Here is a 27316-nt window from a genome sequence, read left to right as displayed (position 1 = left end):
AACTCCACTTTTACGTCTCATCATACAATCAGTGTTCGAGTTGTCGGTATTGCTACAAGTTTCGCTGGCCGGAGATAAAGATATTATATCGTTATCACCGATAAGATCGCTGATAACCAGAAATGCAGGAAAACGTGGGGGGAACATGGAGAAAATAGTGGAATTTTTTAGTGAAACTCCAGGACATGCGTAAATACACATATTTGCATATTTAGGAATTAAAAAATTACAAAATGAATGCATTACATAATAAGTTTTCATTTAATGGAGCCCATTTAATGTGTTGTATATCCATGTCCGTCCATCCATTTTTCTAGATCATTTTAACGCACAATCCCACAAATGAAGTTGATCCCAATCTTATGTGGACCATACCATAGGAAACAGTGGTGATTGACCATTGAAAACTTATGGTGGGCCTACCATTAGTTTTAGTTCAAACTGATTTTTTTATTTTTTTTATTTTTTATTTTTGTTCCTCCGAGTTTATGACACCTTATTGACGGTTCGAAGGGTTAACAAAACAATACAGTGGACCTAGCAAGTTTTCCAAGGATAGGGATGTGGGTGGGACCCTGACCATGGGCCCACCTCAATGTATGCGTTGTATATCTACACGGTCCATCTTTGTTGCCAACTCATTTGAGCGCACGGCCCAATAATGAAGTAGATCCTAATCTCAGGTGGCCCACATCGTGAGAAAAACATACACGTGAGCTTGATCCAAAACTTTTGTGGCCCCCGAGAGGTTTTCAGCACTAGGCAGTCAGTCCCCACTGTTTCCTATGGTGTGGTTCACTTGGGCATTCAATCTGTCCCATTTTTGGGCTCATCACATAAAATGATTTTTCAAAATGGATGGACAGCATGGATAAAAATTATACATCACGGTGGGCCCCACAGCTAGGTGTTGTCGGGGTTGTACCCAATCCGCTTCCCTTTGGCAATTCGCGGGGGATGCATATTGCTTACTGATGTTGCCAGTAAAGAGGTGCTACTGGTCAACGTTCCTTGTGCCCACCATGATATGTGTTATATCCAAACCGTCCATCCATTTGGTGAGATCGTCTTAAGGCTTGGGACAAAAAATAAGACAGATCTAACTATCAAGTGGACCACACAACAAAAACTAGTGGGGATTGAACGTCTACCATTGAAACCCTTTTTGGGGTCACAGAAGTTTTGGAACAATATGAAATTTGTTTTTCCTCTTCATTCAGGTGTTTTTAACCTTATGAACAGATTGGATGTAAAATAAATGTTATGGTGGGCCCTAAAAATTGTTTAACGGTGAAATCATTATCTCCGCTGCTATTTATGGTGTGGTACAGATGATCTTTGGATATGATTCATCTTTTGCATAATGCTCTAAAATGATATCTAAAAATAGATGAACGGTGTAGATATAATAAATACATCACTATGGGGCCCATGTAACTTTGATCTCCTTGAACTGTTCGTACAACTCGGAACTTGAGGAGTGTCAGTGCTCGTCTTCACACGACACGTACCTACAATAGCTATATAGCTAGTGTGAGGTACACCAACCAATCCGCTTCCTTGGTACGCAACCGCATCAACTTCCCAGGCTCAAAGTTGTTTTTTTTTCAAAAAAAAAAAAAAACACAAAAATATCAAAGCGAGAGTATTTCTTGCTGAGGGGTTTTTGACCGAGGGTTTCAAAACTCTAAATCAGACCCAAATCGAGGGGAAATTTGTAGGTTTTTCTTACCCATCAGGGCTATTGATCGAGGCCAAAGGGATTCTGTTCTTCCAAGTTCCGATCAGGTACGAAAATCGTGAAATTGAAGTTTTTTTTTCCCTTTATTTCAGCCACACCACGCCGATATTCACGGCGAGAACCCATTTTTATCGATGATATCGCCGAAAAATGAGTTCTCGCCGAAAATTTCGATGATATTCTGTAGAGAGACGAAAAGTTGGGGTTTCGGTGTCGCTAGTGCAGCGACACCAATATTATCGGCGATAATATCGACAAATCGTCAACAACACGAACACTGCATACAATGATTAAGAAGGTTAATCCACTCCTCTTTTCAATGCAAAAAGCAAGTGTTAGAGGAATGACATCGTCTACTGAGATGATCAAATGTTAGGACCAGTCACCTTCGTCCAACAAAAGGATGAAATTTTTAGAGAAGCAAGAGCATTGAACACCTTAGATGGAGGAGACATGACCCCATGAGAAATGGTAACATGGAAAAATAATTACTCAGCCATAAACACCCATGGCAACCTCAAAACCAAACTCTTTTTTACCCCTGCATAATCAATGTCAAATAGACTTAGTTTAATCTATCCAATATGTCCATTGGCCTACCAATTCCCCATCTTTAAGAATTCTCCTAAGAAAGAGGTGATAAACAGTTCTACCCCCCTTCAGCACATCATAGTCTCCAACTTGAGCCCCTTAAGTACACATACTATCTAAAGAACCCAACGGAGGAGACAAAAAGGTGAATCTATGGAATCAGGGAACATCTAACTCATTTCAAATCTATTGATAACGCACGTCCAGTCCTCCCTAAGAACACAGCAGTGAATCAACAAGTGGCTGACTGTCTCTTTGTCAGCGCAGCTCATGGAGCATCTGAAGGGAATCGCAGATCCACTGCTGTTGCATCCAGATAACTGATGAGATAAAGATCTCGCTAAGAAATAAGAACAAACCCATCACATCGGATATCGATGTGGCAATCTGACCCACAATAGAGAATATAGACCATTGTAACAGCTCCAGTAACCTCACTAAAATGCTAATCTCCACTCTCTGATAAAAGAGGTCTAAAACACACACCACCCACACCCCCAAAAAAGGGCGTCAACATGCAACAAAAAATACAAGAACAAAAAACCCAAAACCTACCCACAATTACATCAAACTCACAAAAAACAGCAACCCCACAAGAACAAAAAGCCAAAAACCTACCAACAATTTTAAAATGCTTCCCACAAACACATCAGCCCCATTCCCAAACAAAACCCCAAACCCTTCCTAAAACCCAATCAACGCAATGGCTAATATTAAGGAAACACCTTCTGTACCCCTCTTCCCAAATTGCACATAGACTTGCCAACACACATAGCTGCCACAAATCCTTCCTATCCTTCCCAACGTCCACACCATGCCAGGCCATAAGGAACTCACCTATAGAACTTGGCATAACCCAACAGATATTGAATCTGGAAAGAACATCAAGCCACACCTTGAAGGAAAATTAGCAATGGAGGACTAGGTGATTGACCGATTCCAAATCCGCCCCACACAATAAACAAACAGCAAGGATGGTTTGTAAAGGGTATATGATGAAGGCAGGGCAGGTATAAGAGATCTGGGAAATATGAATAGAGCGTTATTGTTTAAATGGCTATGGCATTTTGGGATGAAGGAAGGTGCTTTTAGGAAGGACATTGTATCTAGCAAGTATGGATGTAGCGAAGGTGGATGGTGCATTAAGGATCCTTTGTTGTATAGGGCTTCGGCAATTTGAAAAGGCTTTATTTCTGTAAAAGGCCACTTTACTCAAGAGGTGGAGTTTGTGTTTGGTGATGGGGAAAATATCCGTTTTTGAGAAGATGTGTGGGTTGGGGAGAAACATATGCTATCTTTATTCCCGAGAATTGCGCGCCTTTCTGTGGATCGAAAAGTCTCAATAGCTCTTTGCTTTTGCAGAAGTGGCGAATCTTGGTTGTGGGCGCCTCCATGTCAGTTATTATTGTCCAAGGACAAGATTGATGAATTAGTCTCATTACTAAATCTCATTAATGTTTGTCGCCCAGTCACTGGGAAAAAGATAGGATGTTTTGACAATGTGAGAAGTCTGATTGCTTCTCCATGTGGTCATGATATAATTTATTGCACAGTAATGGAACAGATGGGATCATCAAAACTACTAAGTATGTTTGGACCTATGGAGCTCCACCAAGAGTAGCTGCTTTCGCGTGGCTTGTTGGAAGGGAGAGGGTATTAACTATGGATAATCCTCAAAGAAGGGGGATGGTGCTTCCAAATGTTCGTGTCATGTGTATGGCCAATATGGAGACAGTTAATCATCTATTCCTTCACTGCCCATTTGCTAGTAGTTAATGGAACTATTTTCTTCACATGTTCAACGTCTCTCGGGCTACCCTGAGTTTGGCATGGGATGGAGGTTGGAAAGGAGATGAAAAGCACTTGGTGGCACTGTTTATTGGGCAGGCTGAGATGAAAAGGAAGATGTTTTAGAAACTTGAGTCATCGTTTGGGGTGGGTTAAGATGTGCACAAGGGGCATGGTTATTGCTTCCGTGCGCGGGGGGGTGTTGATTGAATTTTTCTGTAAATTTAGCTGGCTGGCTTGCTCCCTGTTGTGTAGTTCTTGTGCTTACTGCCACTTCCTGTTTATAATTTTTTGTTGTTACCTCCCAAAAAAACAAACAAACATTGGGCAAAATCATCCCCCTTTCTGAATAAGGGATTCAAATTTGTCACAAAGGGTCCTCCTGGATGCCACGTATCTTCCCAAAAATGCACCTAGTCACCACAACAAACTCTAAAGCAAACAAGATTGTGGCAAAAGAGCAGAGCATAGGAAATAGCTTGCCAAATATTTGACTCTTCCCTCCACGAAGCTTGATTGATATCCTAACCATTGTCTAATGTACCATATCTTGCAATCAAGAAGCTCCTCACAACAGAGTCTTCACCACATTTACCCAAAATCCAGCACCATTTTGCAAACAGTATCCCAAGCAACCCAGTAAAACTTATGGCTATCTTCATCGTCTTTCCACAAAATACTTCTCTGAATCGCCTCGATCTGTGTGGCAACTTTGACTGGACAATAATGCATCGCTAATACACTAGAAGACTTTCTATAACTGATTTTATGAGAAAATTCTACCCCCAAATGCAAGTAATCTACCTTTTCTGCTCGTCCCCCACTGATTCAAAATCACCCCATCCCAAGCCTCCTTACCAGGCATGCATGAAACAATTGCAATTCCCAAATGTTTAATTGGAAATGTCACGGCCTTGCAACCAACTTCCATTGCCATATCTGCAACCACAGTGACATCCAAGTTGATCCCTGTGATGGAGCTTTTGGTCAGATAAGATTTACCCTTGATCCCAAAACCACATCAAAGCATAAAAGAATATCACAGAAAGCAACATTTTCTTCAATCGTACCATCTCCAAAAAGCATGGTGTGTCCACTGCAAGCTGGGCATGGGTTATCACTGCCTCCTCATTGCTGGAACACATTCCTCCTGGGAAGTTTCAGCAAGGTTGCGGCCACATCGAGAAAAGAAGAGGAGATAAAGGATCCCCTTGCAGAATACCACATTTGCATTTGAAGAAGCCCTCTAGGGAGCCATTGATGATCATTGAAAACAATTTAAAAGGAAATATAAGCAGTAATCCAACTTTGCTATTTGGTCTCAAATCCCATGCAACTCATTAATACAAGAAAAACACCCAATTAATGCAGTCACATGCTTAGCCATATCTACCTTGAAAAGAAAACCTAGGCGGCAGGCGACCACTTCTAAAATGAAAATTCACCAATACATTAGCAGAGAAGGGGCGTCACAAGGCCATTCTACCCCAAATGAAGCCAATTTGATAGTTGGATATCACCATTTTTTTAGCAATGGGAATTGGATATCACCCTATTAATAGCTTTTCCCAACCTCACGGCAAGAGCCATTGCAATCATCTTATCTCTCTCGACGAGACTAATCAGTCTATACTCCGAAATAGCCTCAACCCTCTCCAACTTGGGAATTAATGAAATGAAAGATGTCCCATAAGACCTGCCGATATCTACCCAATCATGGGCAGTGTTTCCATTGTCAACGAAAAATCGATAATATCGTCGATATTATCGGTGTCGCTGGACCGGCGATACCGAAACACCAAAAATTCGTTTCTCTTCCTAATGTCGACGAAATATCGGCGATATTTTCGATTTTATCGGGAAAAAAATAGTATCAGCGACAACTCTTCCTATTATTTCGAAAAAACAAAATAGATGCAGAAAAAAAAAAAATCTCTTACCATTTTTTTCTCAAAATCTGCCTGCGGGAGTGGCTTTCGGATGGATTTGGTGGGCCAATCACGGTCGATAGCGCCGGATTTTCAGAGGTAAGAAATCTCCTTTTTTTTTTTTTTTTTCTTTGAAAAGAATAGATTCGACCCCAATTCCAGCGAGGTTGAAGGGGATTTGGGTTAGGATTTGAAAAACGAGAGAAGTTTTGGGAAAGATTTGGGATTTTTTTCATGCGGAAAAAACGATTGAAGTTTTCCGGAGAAGACGAGACGAAAGGGAAGGCAAGCTTGGGTACGTGTCATGCGATGACAAGCGCTAATGCTTCTCGAGCTCCGAGTTGTACGAACGGTTCAAAGGAGATCAAAGTTAAATGGGCCCCAAAATGATGTATTTATTACATCCATACCGTTCATTCATTTTTCAAGATGATTTTAGAGCACGAGTCAAAAAATAAATCATATCCAAAGCTCAAATGGACCACCCCAGAAATAGTAGTGGGTAATGATTTTCACCGTTAAAACATTCGTAAGGCCCACCATAAAGTTTATTTTCAATCTAATCTGTTCATAAGGTCAAAAATACCTGGATTAAGAGGAAAAACAAATATAATATTGATCTAAAAGTTCTGTGACCCCCAAAAGGGTTTCAATGGTATACGTTCAATCCCCCATTGCTTTTTGCGGTGTGGTCCACTTGATCTTTATATCTGTGTTATTTTTCGAATCAAGCCTTAATACGAGCTCATAAAATAAATGAACGGTTTGGATATAACACATACCTCATGATGGGACCCACAGAACTTGCCAACGTCAATGCACCCAACTACTTGGTACACCAGCGCAGAGGAAAGCTCTCTTTTGAGAGCGTGAACTCGGTGCAATTACGCTTTACAAATGATGGTGCGGCTCTCACGGCGGGCTCACCTTGATGTATTTATTTTTTATCCATGCTGACCATAAGTTTTTCCAGATCATTATAAGACGCTAGCCCAAAAATGAAGCAGATAGAAAACTAAGTTGGGCCATATTTTAAGGAAGAGTGGTGGTTGAACCTCCACCATTAAAAACTTCTTCAAGCCCACATTAATGTTTTTGTAATGTTTATTTTTCATCCAACCCATTAATAAGGTCACATAAACCTTTATGAATGGAAAAGAACAAATATCAGGTTGGTCCAAAACTTTTGTAACCCATGAGAAGGTTTTAATGGTCAATCACCACTGTTTCTTATGTAAAGGTCCACCAAAGATTTGAATCTGCTCCAATTTTGAGATTATACCCTAAATTGATTTTTTAAAATAGATGAACAGGATAGATATACAATAAATATATCAACGTGGCCCCACTGTAAGTGTTGTACTGTCTTATGTCAAGCTAAAGTTGCACATAATCCACTCTACTCCTTGCACCACTAAGTGGGTGGGAGTCAATACGCGGGGTATTATTTATTTTTTATTATTATTATTATTATTATTTATTTATTTTCAATTCATCCCAGCAGGAATGGGACCATGAACAGTTTGAATGTATATAAACATCACGTGGACCAGGGAGGTTTATTTGTCATCCAAGTTGAAACCTTCCCAGGAGCTATGGCCCACAGTGGTGTTTATTTGTCATTCATGTTGTTCATAAGATCACACGGAGATAGATGAAGGTAAAATACAAAAATGACATGGATCCAAAACTTTTGTGGCCCCTAATGATTTTTCAACGTTAGGCATGTTCAATTCACATTGTTTCCTGTGGTGTGGTCCATTTGAGCATTGGATATGCTTCATCTTTGGGATCAAGCCTTAAAATTATCTTGTAAAATGGATGGATGGGGTGGATAAAATACATAAATCACAATGGGTCCCACACAGTTGATTCAGTACGATAAGCATATTGATTTATACAGTGCACATGTGTCACTCGTTTGTATCTGTGGATTAATGGGTCGATGTTCTGTGGGGTCATCATAATGATAAATATTTTATCAATGTCGTCCATTTATTTTTGATAGATAATTTTAAGGCATGGGTCCAAAATAAGACATATTTGCATCTCAGGTGGACCACACTAAGGGAAACAGTGGTGATTAAATGCCCACCATTAAAAACAGTGGTATGGCCCACCACCAGATTTTTGGATCTGCCTAACTTTTAGAACATTGTCCTATTATGGCCTTTCAAAACAGATGGTAGGAGTGGATTTGTTACGTACATCTCTATCATGCAAAAACCACACCTAATTGGATAATCCAATCCATCCTTGATTTGGTTTCTTTGAGTTCATTCACTTTTACATGTCTTAATTACTGTATGCCAGTTGCATTTGTAATATATAAACTCATTTTGATTGCTATTAAAGTGATTTTTTATGGGATCGCATGCTTTTTGTGTTCCATTAAATGAAAACTTATCATGTAATGCATTTTTATTTTTTTTTGCAATTTTTTCATTCATGAATATGTAAATATATGTCTTCATGCATGTCCTAAAGTTTCACTGAAAAATTCTACCATTTTCTCCATGTTTCCCCCTTTTTTCCTGCATTTCCGGTTATCGGCGATATTATCGGCGATAACGATATTATATCTTTATCTCTGGCCAGCGAAACTTGTAGCGATACCGACAACTCGAACACTGATCATGGGACACCTTGAACACAGCCAAAAAATCATCCTCAACATCCCAGCATTGTTGAAAGAATGCCAGAGAAAACCATAGAGGTCAAGAGCCCAATCGCCTTTAGCATTGGAAGCCATAGACTTAATTTCCTCACAATTAAAAGGGTCTTCTAAAAGAGCCCGTTGATCATCCAAAATATAATGGAAGACTATCCAACCCAATCACCGTGTAACAGGAAATTCCTTGGAGATGGCATCTCTAAAATGGTTCGCAAAACTGGAACAGATATCATCTTTCCCATGAATCATCTCTTCACCAACTTTGATTGACGTAAGGGGCTGGGGACTTGTTTCTCTTATTTCTGGATGACACCTTATCATCCCTTTTGGCTTTAATAAATTGATAGTATCTTTCAAAAAAAAAAGAAAAGATTTGATCTCCTCCAAGCATATGTGCGTTTGCAATCTTATGGAAGTAGGCTGAGTTCTTATATCCTTATTTCATCCATTTCTCTAGATAATTGTTTCCAATGTATCTCTAATTGCAGGATCCTTCTAACTAGGTGTCACTCTCACTTCGAATCACACTTCAAACTCTTGCTCTAGCTCCCGCTGCTCACCCATTTATACTCGTTTACATTTTGAAATAGACACTTCCCCACTCCCACGCCCAAATCTGTTGCCAATTCGCTTCACGCTATTGTGCTACTATATCTCTAAATGATGCATCAATCAGATTCATCCACTTAATAGGCCCTATCATGGATGGTATATTTTTCAAAATCACAACCACTAAACAGTAAATTCATCATTTCTCTTTTATTTTACCATTTAAATATTTGATGGTTAATAACTTTCATTTTTTACCCTTGATTTGATGTGCATCAATCAGATGGGTAGAATCATTTGATCCATGTGTCTTTAGAATCATTAGACATCTAAAATACTAGATGGACAATCTAATTTTGGCTCCACGAAACCCATGTGGTGGGGTCCACCTTAACGTGAGTTACCACAAGCGCACATGTGAGCACACTCATCTTCATTAGAAGATGAAAAACTCACTTCGTCTTGCCATTTCCTTGCAGTAGGGGGCAGATGAGATTGCTTATTGAAAACGGGGACTGGGCTGCAAAAAAAAATAATAATAACAATAAAAGGATTGGGCAGCTGGTAATGGTCCAGGGAGTATAACTGAGGGCTTATTTGGTCATTATCCCTTTTTTTCTTTTGATGAGTAAATGATGCTTTATTAGAAAAAGAAAGCCCGAGGGCCATAATAAAGCTAAGCCATTGCAAAGAAGATCCTGCCAACAAAAAGGAGCACCCTCAATGCTAGCATTAGAATCTAGAAAAGACTTCCAAAACCTCCACCCAAGAGCCAACAAGACATCTAACTCTTTTAATTACATGTATCTTCGCAGTCACTTCTCCAAATATCTGACAAGCAATACCATTTCCCAAATCTCAAGTATGATATCTTAGCTGAAACCTATGTAGCCCAAAACAGTGCAACAACATCTCCATTGTCGGTAATTGTTAAGAATCGGTGGGCATAACCTCAGATTTTGTTGGAAGGTTTTGGTTTAGAAACACCAACTTCCTTACTATATTCTCTATATTTTTATGTTTTAATACTTGTGCATCAGCAAAATCAAGCTATTAAGCAGATTGTTCAAAACTCAGGGAAGTCAAAAGTCAAAAGCCATCTAACCAGTTTCCAGGTCAATTCAAGTTTTCAAACTTGTTACAACAACTCATTCTTAATCCCATCGCAGCAATCTCAGACAAAAGAAGCAATAAACATCAGCACCTGGACCTAAACATACAGGTATAAACTGAAGAGTGGAGTCACTGTTGTTGCATTTTCCAATACTTAAACTTTTTAAATAGCTCTTCACCAAAAATGAGCATGCCCATTATAGTGGTAAGCCAGTAACTAGTCTAGGACAAGTAGGCAAGCAAATTTATTTGTTTTCCATTGTTCCAAAAGCATCCAATTCTACTAATCCATGAATTTCAAAGAATTTTTCACCTGGCCATCGATCTAACTAAGAAGGATGAACACAATTTTTTTCTGAAGGGCATGTAAAAAATGTATTCAAGATAAATAAGCAACAAAAAGAAGGATACACACAAATTCACGGAACACAACCTCCCATGCATTGAATGGAGCATCTTTTCTTTTGGCAACACTAGCAAACAAGTTTCTTCCAGTTACCATTCACACTTAACTTTTTTCTTCAGAAAAGAAAATTATAAAGAGAGAGAGTACTTCTGCTTTTCAAAGGCATATGCATTGGTCATAGAAATTTATTAAGCTCAAATAATAATAACTGCCCACACATGTAACTAAGATCTTTTCAACGAATCTTGACATACCAAGAATGAATTGGCATGACTGATACGGCTGAGGAGACTGGCGGAGAGCTAAAATGGTTGCCTCAGCTGCTGCTGGATTCATATGCATCTGCAAAAATATAAAATAAACATTAAAATAAAAATAAGGATGAGTCAAAATTTCTACTCTGTCAAATTCTTGTGAGATCAAAAATTTATAGACCATATGGAGCTACGAAGTTAGGCTGAATTTGGCTCATGGCAATTTCAGAAGCAGAGAAAAATAAATTGTAAGTTTTGAAATTCTACCAATTGTAAATCTCCAAAAATCGAGAAAAATGGCCCCCATGTTCTACCGGAAAGGAAGGAATCTTTCGTATCCACATGAACAACATTTCTTGGTACGGATATTCTACCAAGTGTAGAAACCCCAAAATCATGCATTATTTTTTCCCACGACCTGAGCCCGAATGCAGCCTTGAGCAATCAGAGAAAATGACATATCCCTCATGGTAGCAAATGATATGAAACACATATGCAACTATTCATCATTTAACATCAAACATAATTTCAACTTATTCACACGACATCCAATATTAATCATATCCGCATGTCTTGGGTTGTTACTTTATGCTGGCCTTTGGTTGCATTGCACGTTTTGTTTGGTGGTGTGACTCCGTCTTGTCTCTTTTTTGGAGCTTTGGGTTGCTGAGTTGGTCTCTCTTCTAGTGCTAGCCACTGGAAGTATACCATTTGGGAGCCTCTGATAGCTTAGGTGTTCTGTTACCTTTCTTCTTTGGGTCGGTTCTTTCGTTTAAGGATACCTAGTCATTTAGAAGGTTTTGAGTTCACCTTGGCCCTTGTGTGAGATAGCTTTGGTCTTGATGTGCTCCCTTCCCTTTGGACCATCCTTTATGTATCTTGTTTTTTGCCTTTACCACACAATATGGTGTACCGGGCCAAGGCTGATCCCAGATTCGCTGAGATTTCATCTTCTTATTATGCAATGCAATGTGAGATGTTTGAAGCCTCCTAGATCCATAGAAGAAGTGGTGGAGCTCTTAAGCTGGTCTGTTTCATGCACATCCCAAACAAGGCTAATGTTGAGGCTGATGAGCTTGCTAAGAATAGGGTCTCAAGGAGGGAACTCCGGACTGTTGGTGAGAGAGTTGATCTTACTTTTTGAAACTTTTCAGTTGTTGTTTGTTAGTGAAGGGACTTTGTTGTGTGTTTATCTCTTAGAGGGATTGAGTTTTTGGCTCTCTTCGTTGTATCCTTGTTTTTTTTTTTTTTCTCTCTTTCGTATTTTTCCTTGTCCTTTTGAAAAGCATTTCAGTCTCACTCATAAAAAAAAATAAAAATTCATTATGAATCACCTCAACCCAGGCAACAAAAGTTTTTGTTGTCTTTCTATTTCTTCTTTTGGGCAGATACGCATGGATGAAACCTACCACACCATTTTTCCCTTAGGACCTCTTTGGTATGGGAAAAAAAAAAAAAAGAAGGAAACTTTATAATAATTCAATGATGATTTCCATGAGCACTAATCAAAACATGGATTCCATTTAAGAGTTCTTGTTTGGATAGCAACTGGGAATCTTATAGTCTTCTCACAGAAGTCACCTTTTTTTTGGTTGAAGAATAAGGAAAGTCACCTAGTTTCTGGTGCCAAGAATTCAAATCATAGAAAAATGTAATGATTATTTTGTGGAATCCACCTTTTCCTTTGCCATCCATATGACACAAATTATCACTTTAAAGAAAAATCTTTTTTCTTTTCCATCGTTTGACATTGAATTCATGGTATCCAAACATTGCCTTACAGACATATATAACCTGACTACCTGAGCTTGAAGCAAGTGCTTGATGCTTCCTCACTCGGACTTTTTTTTTCTTGGTACGGTTGCTGGAACTTTGACATCCGAAAATGGATGCAATGTCTAATTACATGAAATTATTTTTATAGATATAAGAGAAATGTTCACATACAATGCTGTATGCTAACTTTACATACAATGTTTTTATTTTCCGAAGAAGTGTCACTTCTGTATGGCATCCAAGCACGCAAAATGTGGGCCACATCATAAACATCACTTGGACCAAACACCAGAATGATCCATTCACCAGTAGGGCTGCACTGTTGAAATAAATTGACAGCCAATGGTCTGACTAGACATATTGCATGTGGCTCACCTGATGAGTGGATTGTCCCTATTTCAGCTCCACGTTTGTCCACCATTTCACAGCTTGAATGTTAAGCTCAAGTGACATATCAGCAGACAATAAAAACATTGTATGTTAACATACAGCGTTTTATCATTTATGTGAACATTTCTCCACATTGGTGTCATTTCTCCATTTCTCCATGTGCTTGTGTATACGTGTAAGATGATGACGATGATCACACACAAACGTACACACATTTCTCCACATTGGTGTGATTTCTCCATCTCTCCATGAATTTTTGTCTCTGTAAGATGATGATGATGATGATGATCACATGCATGCACCCATAGAAAATGCTCACATGATTCAGTACAACCACTATTAGTGATGCTACTTGGCCATTGTGAGGCCCCATATGATGTATGCATCAAATCCGCCTCATCCATTGGGATCACCTTTCAATCTTAGGCCATGGGATGAAAATTTGGCCTAAATGGAAACTCAAGTGAACCGCACCATAGGGGGCAATTGAGAGGGGCAAGCGACCAATAAAACCAACCTGGAGGTTTGTGGGGAGCACCATGTTGTGTGTATGTCATCCAAGCCATTCATCAGACACGCCTCACCAGGATGAAGGAACACAAAAAAGGCCATTGCAAACTCACGTGGGTCACACCACGTGAACTTAGACATTTTACACATGATTTGAAGATGCTCCACATGGTGTGGCTCACCCAAGACTTGGATTGACCTGATTTTTGGGCTCTACAAAAAACATGAGGGGGTTAATATGATGGATGGAGCAGATCAGACGCACACATCATGTGGGCCCAACAATAGCCCGGAACCACCACAAGTTGCAGTGGGTTGGTTTGTTCCAGTATCAAGTGAATGCACCCTACATAATTATTGGATATGCTTGATTTTGGGGGCATCCCATCGTCAATGTAGGGTCCACTTAATGTGCAGGTTGGATGGCATACACGCAACACGGTGGGCCCCACATTCGCAATAGTGTGTAAGAAGGTGAATGCATGCTCCAATGGTACTGGTACCACCAAAACCTGTGATGCTACAGGGAGATAATGGTGCCCACCACCCATATTATGTGTGCATCGGATCCACACCATCCATCACGTTCAACCCCTCATGTTCTCTATAGAACCCAAGAATCAAGCAAGTCCAGCCTCAATCAAGCACACCGTGGGGAACAATGTCAAATCATGCATAAAACCGCTAAATTCATATGGTATGGCCCACCTAAGTATCAAAATGGCCTGAATTATATCCGTTCTATAAACTGAGAGACACACAAGGATACGGTTTTCTCTCTCTCAACTTTTTTGTAGAACAGTCAGTTACAATGTACAGATCAGCATCAATATCTTCCACCGATATTATCTCTCTGAGTCTGTGATAAGAAGAAAACCATCTAAGGGAGATAATCTTTCTCTCTTGGATAGATCTTGAGCTGATCTTCCCATCTTAGAGGGATCTTGAGAGGGATCTTGAATGAGTGGATCGCGGGTTGGCTAATACATTCATCCTGCTGGGGCATGTTAGATGCATGGATTGGATGACACATACACAACACAGTTGGCCGCAAAACAAATTTGGACAGATTTATTGGTTGGGCGTCCCCTCCCAACTGCTCCTCGTGGTGTCACCCACCACAATAGCTCTGATACGGGTACCATGCGAGCATTCTCCTACTCATATATACATATACACACATGTGTGGGTATTCAAAATTTGACTGCATAAGACAGCTTAGTTTCACTTCTGATGAAGATTGGAAAATAAGCAGTGCTACACTCTAACCTCACAGTCTGTCGGCAACAATGCAAATGCATTGAGAATCAGATAACAAAACAGCCAATCCAAATGTATACAGTCAACCAAAAATTTTGAAAAATAAAACCCTGAGGATCAGTAAAAGACCCATCTTTGGCATAATCCAACTAAACGAATTCGAAAGCGAACTCATTGAAAATCCAAAACAGGATAATTGCAGATTAATCTAAAATCAGGTAAACTCAATCAATTTAATAGGTATTGGAGTGAGATTGCAGGGGATTAGAACAAGGACCTGGATCGAACTGCAGGCTTGCTCGATTGCTTGCATGGTTGCTTGGAGCTGAGAGAGATCGACCGTTCCTCCCGAACATCGCTGCATCTTCTTTAGGGTTTCTATGGGTGGGGATTTTTCTCTAGAGAAGAAGACTGATTGGAGTGAGCGGAGTTTGATTGGATTGAGTGGGGAGGTTTTTATAGCTTCTCGTTAACCCTTTGATGTATGGAGGGAGAAATAAACCCCTGCGTCATAATTACCTAAATACCCTTCTAAGCCAAAATGGCTAACAGGGCCTTATGCAGCACCTGAAATCCAATTATGACCACCGGGGCCATGGTTGAGTAATCCGGACCATTGGTATGTTGCTCCTCGTCGCAGATTGACTGTGCCGAGAAGATTTCACGATTGAAATATCATAGCCACCCAAATCAGGATTTATAAAAGTTTAATGGTGATTCATTCATCTCTCCTTAAATGAGACCGTTTCTTGAGAAGTCCATGTGAAATAAGCTTATTGGCCTGCCATTCACCTCGTTCCTGCTTGTTCGCCTAATTACACCTGCCGGCCCACTATGTTGAGCATATTACGTGGGATTTTGAAAATTACATTAACCGCATATGCCCCTGAATATTTATGGTTGCATGCACTGAACTTCCCAGGGTGTCCACTGCAAGCCGAGGCTTAAACTCTGAACGATAGTTGATGGTCGATGGACAAAAAGATGAATAAATTAAACTCTGAACGATAGTTGATGGTCGATGGACAAAAAGATGAATAAATTGGACTACATGGAGAGGAAGCTCTTCTTAGATAATTGATGATAAAGGTATGTAACGACATAATGGATTGGGGGTATTATGGGTTCCATTTGCTAACTGTGATTGGGATACTATGATTTCATCTTAGGTTAGATGTTGTTGGGTTGTCCTTGTTGATGAGTGAATGGTATGCCTTCAGCGGATGCGACCAAATTATATTCTTCCATTGAGTGGGGGATGAGAACACTTTCATCACTATTCTTATATCCAGTAGGCTTTTTTTCTACTATTGGTTGTACCAGGGAAGCTTGATGAGGGCACCAAGGGAAGATTGTTCTCACCCTTATTCTGACTTCAAATTATTCCCCAGCACGGATGAGTTGGGTAAAGTTCGCATATGGAGCGAGACAAGTTATCCAGATATACCTGGGCTTGCCGAATAGACAATTATGAAAATTCGCTCCATTATCTTTATTCTGGCATCTATGGCCCGCCACCATCCAATGTAAGTTGATAATGATTAATCATCCTCTTACCTTAAAGGAGCAAGATCCGCCCTTTTGGGTGCTGAATTAAGATTATATGCGAAATGATCAACAAATACTTGAGAGAGTTGTTCTCAAGTCCTGATTCGATGGTAATCTAGTGACGTATACTAATTTAACGCGTCGCCTTTCAAGGATTTCTTCTGAAACAAATGGATCAATGCTCCGTCATTGCTTACCACGGCATTAAGCTCTCCACATAATGCTCTTAGGGGTCTATATGACACATTGTACCATCATATCTTTTAAATTTTCGGACATCAAAGCCTCAAGGTAGCTTTTGTATCAAGAAAGGGACAAAGGTCCCAAAACTTGGTGGATGGAAGATCTAACCTCTGTTGCTTCTATTGCTTCCTCTTCATCTCCTGTATTTTTTCTCGGATTTGTTCGATTTCAGATGGACCGGGTGGGAGGGATTTTGCCCCTTGCCAAGTCATAATTGGCCCCCTCTCATAATAATTGGCCTTATTAATGCCCCTATGAGTTTGCTGGACTAGAACTGTGAAGGGAGATTGTGAATGCAAAGAAATTCCAGCTGCATAATTATGTTGACATTGACTGGGATTCCCTGCTGCGAGATGTGACTGGAATTGGCTCCCATTTGTGAGAGGATACTTAGAAGAGATGACCTAAGGTAGATAGTCGTTTTAGCTGAAGGTCTCTATTGGGAGTGTATCGAAAGTCTTGCATGAATCTTGATGGTCGTGGTTGGACTGTATTAGAAGTCGGGAGAAACACAATAGTTGGTGTTATTGCTGAGATGGACCAACCTGAATGTTGACTACCGAAATTGGAGCACTTTTGCTTTGTATAATTTGTAGAAGTTATTATTGCATGGCTTTCATGTGTTGTGCTAACTCCTTGATGCAGGCAGCTAGCACCAATTCGGTCAGATGTGATTGTGAAGAAGTGGCCTCAGGCATCTCAAGGGTAAGGAAGGAGAGAGCCATGACTGTTATGGATCGAGTTGTGGTAGGAAAGGTTTGCTTTAGAATGCCCGGGAGCAATGGTTTTGGTTTCATTTTTATTTTTTAGATGAGATGAATGTTAAATGCTTATGCGAATGCACAAGAACTGTTAATCCTCGTGAATTAGTGAGATCTTGTTTTTTGAGTCGGGTTATTACTGGTGTGGCTAGAACATCCCCAGCAGAGTCATCATTCTGTGGACACTGGGATCCCGGGCTGGAATCGACTCGAGGGCCGCTTTCTCCATGGGTTGCCTCTTTCGAGAGCTTTGCAACGTGATTGGTTGATTATGTTCAAGTAGAGCCACCACTAGCCAATTTATTTGTCTCTACAGTCAACAAAACCCTATAAAAACATTAGGTTAGAGATCCAATTATTTCTTACCATAATACGACTCTTTGGTTTTGCGATCAGAGATTTCGAGTAAGGGACCGTGGTTACAGAGAGGGAAGGTATCAGGCACCCACTTTGCCTGTACATGTGTACAGTCCCTACTTCACAGGATATGTCTGTTCTTGAGGGTTGGGATTCAATTCTCATGTATCAATGTATGGCAATTCTTGTGACAAAATATGAAGTAATTGGCAGGTTTTCTGTTGGGTGGGATCCGATTAAATCAGCAAGCCTCAAAGCATACTTCCAAGCCAATTAGGTGCAGTGTGCTATAATGAGATAAATGTTGCACTATGCAAATGCTATGGCTAGATGAAGCTCAGTTGAAGATTGAACAGTTGGATGGACGTTAGTGTCGCAAAGGTTGGGATAGAAGGGTTAGATCGAGACCTGGATGACTCAAGTGTGTTTAGATTTGATTGAACTTAACTGGACCTGGGCTGGACTCTTTCCCATAGCTCTTTCCCTCCTTGGTGGAGGGGATGGAGTGGCTAAGCTAAGGCTTGAGAGGAAGGGTTTGGATGGCTAAGATTTGAGATTGCCATGTGGCAAGATCTCATGTATTGGTTTTGATGGCATAAGGTGTAATTTTGGCTCAATTGAGGGGGGGGGGGGGGGGATCGGAGTAATTGTCGAGATTTGCATATGCATGAAGTAGACATGGAGGATAGTAGCACATGAGTAAGCAACTGAGTGGAGTATGGCCAGTGCCACATGGCGAGCGACACCTTATGTGCCGCTTGCCATTCCTTTTTGCTTCATCTTCGGAGGGAGGCTCCCCCTATACACGTGGACATGTTTGGTCCACAAAAGTTGCCTTTTTGTCTCCCATTTTCTCTGAATTGGGCTTTGGAATGGGCTTGAGCTAAAATGTGTTTATGGACTTGGTTTGACAAGGTGAGTTGACTGGGTAGGCTATATAGGCGGACTAAGTGAGTTGACTCGGGGGTTGACTCCATAATTTAGGTTTTTTTTAAAGTTTGAGTTTAGGACTAGTTTTATGGTCAATTTCTAGTGTTATAGGGTTTGGATCAGGATTAAGGGTATGGATAGGGGTTTAGATCAGGGATAAGTATATGGATTAGGGTTCATGTTCAATCAAGCTATTCGGCCTGAGGTGGGGTGTTTACAGATCCACACCCTCCATCACAACGAGGCTTGAACCCCTCATATAGACCATCCTTCAGGATCTCTCGATCCTAGCCATCCATCCGTTCCCAATTTTGAAGGTCACAACATGTCAAGAAAATCAATGTCAAATTCTTCTCCTTACAAGATATAAACTATATCACGAAAACTCGCTACATTAAGATCCCATCAATTAAGACCGTCCAAACTCCATCTTGACTGTAAGCATCAACAAGAGGAAACAACCACCACACACGTGTGTAAACTGTCTTCCCTAGCGTTCGCATGAAATCCTTCTTCTCCGTTTTTCTCATTTTGAAAAATCATAAAATCCTTCTTCCCCATTTTTCTTATTTTGGAAATTCAATATGCCCACTATCCATGAGAGATTAGTCTTGACAGATCTACACCGTTTGTATGGGAGATCTCAACACTCAAAACAATCGGACGACGCCAAGAAAATTGAATATCATTATGCACACATTCTTTCCTTTTCTTCTACACGTTGCATTTAGAAACTACAGGAAATTTCAAATAATCCAGACCATCCAAATTCCATCAATATGACCTTAAAAAACTATGACATAATGTGAGGAAACCATAAAACAATGTTCCAAGCTCTATTATGTGGCAATTGTCTATAACGTGCGGAGGCTTTAACCTCGAAACCCATTGGATCAATCAATCTAGGCCCTTGATTTCTATGCTCCTCAAGCTCCCTTGCACCTATCAGAATTATACATAAGTTATGGACGTCGAGATCAGCACTGGGTGAAAATTCGCCATCATTGTTCACCATCTTCATCGCTAAGAAGTGCTTATCGTAGCTTCCTGGATAAAATCTAATCAAGATCCATTTCGACCATTGTAAATGTCACGCCTTGAAATTCAGGTACCTAAATAGAGTAGTTTGAGACCTGAATTCCATACCCGTGAAATTAAATATTTCAATTTTTAATGCAAAGAAATATCGTTTCATTCCACACACATTCACATTCCATCAATATTTTGTAAAATTAAACCAATCATGCACTATTATGAAATAATTCTAGGCCCTCTATTAATTCCACTCCAAACATCAACTAATCTTAAACATAAAAGTAATATTAACTCAAAGTATGGGACAATTCCATTACATTCAATGACTTTAAGAAAATTAAACTATTCCTAAATGAAAATTAATCTATTATGCAAAGCCTAATCACGCCCAACAGTCCAAGCACTAACAATAATAACCGACATCCTCGTAATACTCCAATCATGTGCCTAAAATGTTTATTAAGTGTGAGCTCGATAGCTCGCAGGTTCACTTTACACTTATAAAGTTAGGAAGTTCCAAGTCTACATGACAATCCAACATTGTAGACACCCCACCCCCATCACAAAGACATTACTCTTGAACCAGCTGGCAAACTGTCAATAAAACCGTACCTAGCCTCTTGGATCATTGTTGGATGAGCAATAAAACCTGTTATGGGGGAAACAGACCGACCAACTAATCATGGGCCAAGTCCACAACTCAAACAAGCGACCGGTGTAATCTAGTGGCTAAACCTTAGTCTCCTCGACTTAAGTATAGGGAAAGGGTGAGCTCGACCTCCTTGACTAAGTATGGGGAAAGGTGAGCTCAACCTCTCTGTACAAGGATGAGGCATTCGCTAGTCAACTGCAACGTGATGTAAACTATCCCACCTTAGGTCGACGAGACCCATCCTTAGATGAACACAGTATTGCCATTGGCACTGGCTGTGACCTAGCTCGAACCACCCCAGGACGACTGAACCTGCCCTCCATGAGGTCAGGTCGAACCTCAACCAGCTCTGTCCATGTTCTCGGCCGCTGGCTGTGACCTAGCTCAAACCACCCCGGGACGACTGAACCCGCCCTCCACGAGGTCAGGTTGAACCTCAACCAGCTCTGTCCATGTTCTCGGCCGATGATCACGGACACCGATTTCCACACGGATCACCTCGAGATTCTAGCCAAGGATTTAGAAAGATCCGTTGTGCAAGGAATCCGAATCCCACTATAATCAAATGACTACCAAATCGGGATGAGAGCCCTCTATGACACTGCCTCTCCTCACCTATAAATAAGTGTAACGTCCTAGATTTTCGTTGTTTTGAATTTTCAAAAATCCTTCATTTTTTATTTATTTTTTATATAATTAACTTATATTGTTGTTTCGACAATAAACAAATGTATTTTGGTTTGGAGGATTATCTCATTTAATTATAACAAAGAGAAAATAGGAGAAGAACATTCATCATATTTATTCATTATAAGTTCATTTACATCCTCTGATTTCCCTTGATCATAAGATAGACTATCCAGAATACAAGTATTGAAAGAATTTGAATATCAAGTCCGGATATCAAATCCGACAGCATTTCAGCTTGTGATTTGTTCATCTCATTGAGAGGAATGTTGTACATATATGATCATCCTCTATCTCTTTCTTAAGATCATATTCCTGTATGGAGGAAAGATCCAATTCCCTTCAACCATTTCGGCAGCATTCCGACTCCCTTGGATTTATTGCCTTGTAATGCCATGTTGTGGCGCAGTCTGACACTAAGCCTCCTCTTTCTTCCTCCTCCCTTCTCTTCTAGATACCTTCAGATCCCTCTTCTTCTCTAGAGCTCTGATCTTCTTCAGAATCTTTGACCCCTGAAATGAGAGGGGGAGTGGCGTATTTATATGCCTCCACATATGTGAACCTTCGATCTTTGTGCCATGGGGCCCACCTTTCATCAAATCCCAGCCATCCCATTCTTCCTGATCATACCTACATTGTGCGGGTGCACGCAACCAATGAGAGGGTTTGTGCAGACCCGCGCAATTAGTACACCTTGCGCGAGTTAGCACAACACCATGGATTCCTTCATTCTCTTATTTTTCTTCATTCCTTCCTTCTGTAGTTTCCTTTCTCTTCTATTTTTTTCTTCTTCTTTCTTCTTTGTCTCTAATCCCTTTGCATGATAAAAACTTCATACATATTTTGTGCGCTAACAATTGTTACTTACTGACTATTAACACTCAATGTTAGCCTATAAGCAGTGGTACCAGTGAAGAACCACATAAATCCAATTAATCAACCGTAAGAAGCTAACAAATCCGCCCGATCACATAAACCTCGAATTTAGCCTCATGATTTATTCATCTAGGGCTTGAATTTAGCTGACCTACCACTGACTAATCAAGACAATCGCATCTAAATAAAGAGCTACAGAAAGTCGAGACAAGTAGGGGTCAGATCAAAATCAACAAACTAAACTGACCCAGTTATCTTTTAAGCCCAAAACCAATGATTTATAATGATTATAATCAAATTATTATTTCCGTTAGTTGCGAAAAGGCCACACTATGAACTTAGCTAATCTAGAACATAATTATTACACACGAGAAATCTCGCTACCCAATTCATTACAAAAATGCCCTGATTATTCAAATAAGCTATAGACCACTCATTAGTGGGCCATTAAACCTGAGGCTATAAAAAAATATTTTTCTTAGTGGGCTTGACATCCATCGCGGGACATCGAGCTGAGATCGCGTCTCGAATCGTTCAACTTGGACTCGCAAGTCGAGTGCTTGGGTTGTGTGAATACCTTATATAAAAATATGGAATTTAAGTGAAATAAGTCCATTTAGTCTTTCGCGAAGTTGTAACTTTCGGACCGTCGATTCATGGTAAAATTTCGAGGTACTAATTAAAGATATTTTCCCACACATATTCGTATAGCCACGACCCCGATCAACCATCGGTGACCGTTGAATAGACTTTTGATCATATCTATTGATCGGCACATTCAAATGGCAGGCCGATCATATCCATATATAGATCATTATTAGAGCTAAATATCCTACAGTGTATACGTAATGGGCCGTAGAAGTTAGAAAAACACTCCCCTTGGGCTAGTATAGTAAAAACTCATCCCCTAGGGCCATTTACACAAAATCTAACACTATATAAAGCCTTCATTTGGGCACCCCCTCATCTCATACAAATTTCAACAAGAGAAAAGGGGAGAAAGGGGGATGAAAAAAAGAGGAGAAAGGAGGAGAGAGAGAGCTTGGGGAGTGGGTGTTAGTACACTTCCATCCTCTCATCCCCTCTCTAGCCACCTCACCACTCATGGATCATTTGCGGAGTTCTCTCGGCGGTGATTGAAGATAAGAAATAGATTTTACTCTTTAATCTAGTCTTTTGGGTTAGGTTTTCTAATCCTTATAATTGTTTGTATAATTGTTTAGGCTTTGGTGGATTTTTCCTATCACCCTAATCGTAGGAGCGCTTTGAGTCGGGCGAATTATTGTAAAGGTGCAGACCATTATCCCTAGGTTACTTTTTATCGACCCTTGAGGGTCCCAGTTAACGATCTTTTTGTGGTGAATGTTTTATTGATTGTTAGCATGTTCATATTCCGAGTTTGATTTGTAACGACCTTGGAATTTTTTGTGCTTATCTTTCCTTAAGTAGTTGTTTTTGGGGTAATTAGCGCTTTACTTGATTGCTTGTGAAATTCGCATCAATCACTTTAAATTGTATCTGCATGGCTCTAAACTTGTAGATTAGTGAGCGCTACGTTACTCTGAAATCTGGGATCCATCGCTAAATCCAGTTGTTCTGGGGATTTTTTGGAAGATCTGGATCGGACCTAGACCGCGCGTCGAAAGTCCGATGGCGATGATCTTAGGCTGTTGCGGTCACCGAGTTGGGCTTGATCTTCACCTCGAAAATCAAGTCGATCTGATGTTCTGGGTCGATTTGGTTGAGCTCGGAGTGAAGAGTGTGAGAACGGTTGGAATTTAATAAGCTTTTATGAAATTGAGTCGTGTCCTTTTGCGACGATTTTAAGCTATCCGACCGTTGGATTCGACCTAATTTCACCCTCTCGATCGGGATGGTTGGCCCTGCATATCCTAGCTTGTGGACCGATCGAGTTTCCGTGACCGTTGAATTGAGTGTGGTCCGCCACGCCTGATCTGAAAGCCGATCGGGACGAAAACTCAACCTGACCTAGATCCATGGTCAGTGAGCTTAAGTCCGACCTTTCGTGGTTATAGGCCCACCGAAGTGCTTCGTTGGATCGAGAAAGGCGTACTTTGGTTATAACCTAAGTATACCTTGACCGGGTTATTTCCATCATTTTAAGGTCTATATATAGTCCTTAAACCCTAGCTCTCATTTCCATACGAATTTTCTCTAACCCTAGCTTGGAAAGAGAGTGGAAAAGAGAGAGTTAGTGAGAGAGATTGGTTGGTGAATCATCTTGATTCTTCCTTGTTCTTCTTCACCTTTGAACCTTTACTTTGAATCGTTCCTCTGACGATTCTGAGTTCTTTTGGGGTAAGTTAACCTAACCCTAACCTGTCGACTTGGTGTTGTTGTATCTCATTTCTATCCTTATTTTAGGGTATTCTAGCGCCGTTGACGAAGACAACTCGTCTAAATCAGTTCGGCGGTTCTTTCTTTGCTTAAGGTGCGGACTTTAAGTGTATAGGTTATGGTTTTCAAGGCTTTCAATCCCAGTTAGTGATTTATTCTTGTTATGGATGAGATTTCACATGTCAAATGTTATGTTTACATTGCTTTCCTGATATGCATGTGCTATATTGAGATTTGTGTATTTTAAGTGTATTTATAAAGTACCGTATACGTATAAAATACGCACTTGTGCTTGCCATGATTATTGGTCGTGTATGTATGCTAGATGCATGTATGACAACTCCTTGGTAAAGGGAATTGTCTAAGTGCATGTATTCCAACATACGTCATGTATGTTATTCCTTGTATGCTAAGTGTTTGTAGAAATGCATGAATGACCTAAGTGTAACTGATTACACTAAGTGTGGGCGTTGAGAAGTGGTTCTCAATACTTCTATGGATGCGCATGATTTCCTTTATGCATTTACATTCCAAGTTATTTAAATTCAAGCATCTCCTATGTTTACAGTTATGTTAAGTTGATATTCTTCAGATGTGTATGCAACATGATTTGAGTTATTGTTCCATTACTGATTTACATTCCATATGAATATCTGTAGTAGTGTAGGATATTTGGGACTATGCCTTAGTCCAGGAGATCGGTAATTGACCCTATATTCGTGGTTGAGATTGCTTTCGCCACGTAGGACGTATTAGACGAACCCGAGCCGTATTAGAGTTGGCGGCAGTGGTTTGGCCACGCGAGTGTTTGCGCACTCTATGTCGCTTAAACTCAACGTGCGCCGTGCTAGTCGAGTTCGTCAAGTAACCCGATTGTCCGATGTATGTTAACCATGTATGGACGCTATGCTTGAATCTAGGGTACCGAACTTACCAGTGAAATCCTAATAACCTTGGTACCACGATCCACCAAGACTCATGAGCCGGACATGGTGGTATGGGACACCGTGGTCGAGCTGTCGGCCTACGCTGGGGTGACGAGCCTCCCCGTAGTGACCAATGAGCAACTAAACTCGTGAGCCGATTATGGTGGTATGGGACACTATATTCGTGCTGTCGGCCTACATTGATTGGTGACGAGCCCTTTTTAGTGACCTCGAGCATACCTGGATACCGCAAGGAGGTGACGAGCCGATCTGTGGTAGTAAGGGCATGAAAGGCGTGCATTGATTGGTGACGAGCCCTTTGCTACGACCTCAAACATAAAATCGTATGAGATGTCTAAGATTGACGACCCTAGTATGGATCACTGTTTGGATGGTGATATGAGGAAGGTATCTTAGCTTCCCAATCCTGTTGTGTGAAACGGACTAATAACAACTTGGTAATCATATCCATGCACCGCATTTGCATGTGCTTTGTAGATGTGGCGCACTTTGAGGCGATGTCATGCGTGACGTAAGATAAAGACGCTGAGGGTGTACGCGTGAGGGCACGCATCATATTACATTCATACTTGCATTAACAAGAGCACTTAGGATTTAATTACTTATCCTGCTTTATCATTACTGTTTGATTGAACTGATAACATGTTAACCAGTGCTTTATTGTTCCACTGAGTTGATCACTCACTCCCACGTTTCTGGGACGGTGTTACACACCCACCAGACTCTGTCTTAGGCCCTGATGTTGCAGATGTGGATGCGACGTCTGAGGCAGAGCGGGAGCTAGATGACGACGAGGCTGCCTTCTCCTATATGCAGTTTTCAGACGGGTTCTAGCGAGCCTCGGTCTGTTGCGCGGGATCTATGGGATTACTATTTTGGGAACTGAAATGATGTAACTTGTACTTATAATTTTGATAAATAACACTTTTACACGATCTGGTTGTATATGTAATTCAGGGATTTACACTTGTACACATTTTACTATAAGTCTTCCGCTTGCTTTATTCACTTATCCCTGAATCATATCTGTGTTTTGGCTTAATCTATTCCATGTTTTATGCACTAATACGGTCAACATACATTCATCATTAAATATGTTGCATAAGTAATGTTTTGGAACTCGGGAGCTGAGTTATGCTCGACCCCCGAATTTCAGGGCGTTACATGATTGCAACATGTATGGTTAGTCATTTATTAATGTTCATGTGTTTAATAAAATGTCTAAGTGATTGAAAGTATTGATCTATTTATGCTCACATGCTTGATGGAATGCCTAGGTAGATGTGTGGTTTTATTGATGCACAAATGTTTGATAAAAATGCCTAAGTACATGTGTGGTTCTATCAATGCTTACGTGTTTAATAAATTGCCTAAGTAGTTGTGTTGTGCTAATGATGCTCACATATTTGATGAAGTGCCGAAATGGCAATGTTGTTAAATCCATACTATGATGACATGATGAATTGTTAGGTTACTTACAACGTTGGGAAAGTCGGCTAACCGCCCGAACTAAGGGGTTGCCTGAGTTAGGTCGGCCACCCTAAGCTTGTTCGATTGACCTGGGTTAAACACACAACCGACAATATATGGACTATACGGAGTTCTCCAAGTCAATCGAATTAGCCTAATAGTCGACTGACCATGTGTATTCGTAATGTATGACAACAACGAATAGAATCTAGGATACCTTGTTTCCATTTAATGAGTCTACTTTTAAATGTTAGTGGTACAATCCATAAGACTCATGGGCTGGCATGCTGGTATGGGATACCGTGTTCGAGCTGTTGGTCTACGCTGGGGTGACGAGCCTCCTCGTAGTGACCAATGAACAACTAAGAAGGCTATAAACCTAGTACATCGAACTGTAATGATGCAACGACCGCTCCACATTTGTATTTGGGAGATGATTCTTATATCATTTGTAGGCTCCCTCCACTTGTTG

General features: G+C 40.4%; 1 protein-coding gene across 15 annotated transcripts in view; it reads right to left on the bottom strand.

Moving 5' to 3' along the window:
- The window catches only part of LOC131245863 (uncharacterized), a 103730-nt gene extending 88231 nt beyond the window's left edge, over positions 1-15499 (bottom strand). For 2 of the 15 annotated variants that reach the window (XR_009171019.1, XM_058245601.1), the window contains exons 1-2: positions 15258-15492; positions 11045-11132 (exon numbers count right to left, since the gene is read on the bottom strand). Coding sequence is in view for 6 of the 15 variants with exons in the window: in XM_058245601.1 (XP_058101584.1) it covers positions 11045-11132; positions 15258-15344 (175 nt within the window). In the remaining 9 variants the exon portion in view is untranslated. Of the gene's footprint in view, positions 1-11044; positions 11133-15257 lie in introns of those variants that run through there. The other 13 variants (XR_009171018.1, XR_009171016.1, XR_009171012.1 and 10 more) reach the window with 11 other exon arrangements.
- Positions 15500-27316: the final 11817 nt, after the last annotated feature.

Source organism: Magnolia sinica, chromosome 5 (genome assembly GCF_029962835.1).
Source record: "Magnolia sinica isolate HGM2019 chromosome 5, MsV1, whole genome shotgun sequence".
In the NCBI taxonomy this organism is placed as follows: Eukaryota; Viridiplantae; Streptophyta; class Magnoliopsida; order Magnoliales; family Magnoliaceae; genus Magnolia; species Magnolia sinica.
This window is presented reverse-complemented; position numbering and strand designations above follow the sequence as displayed.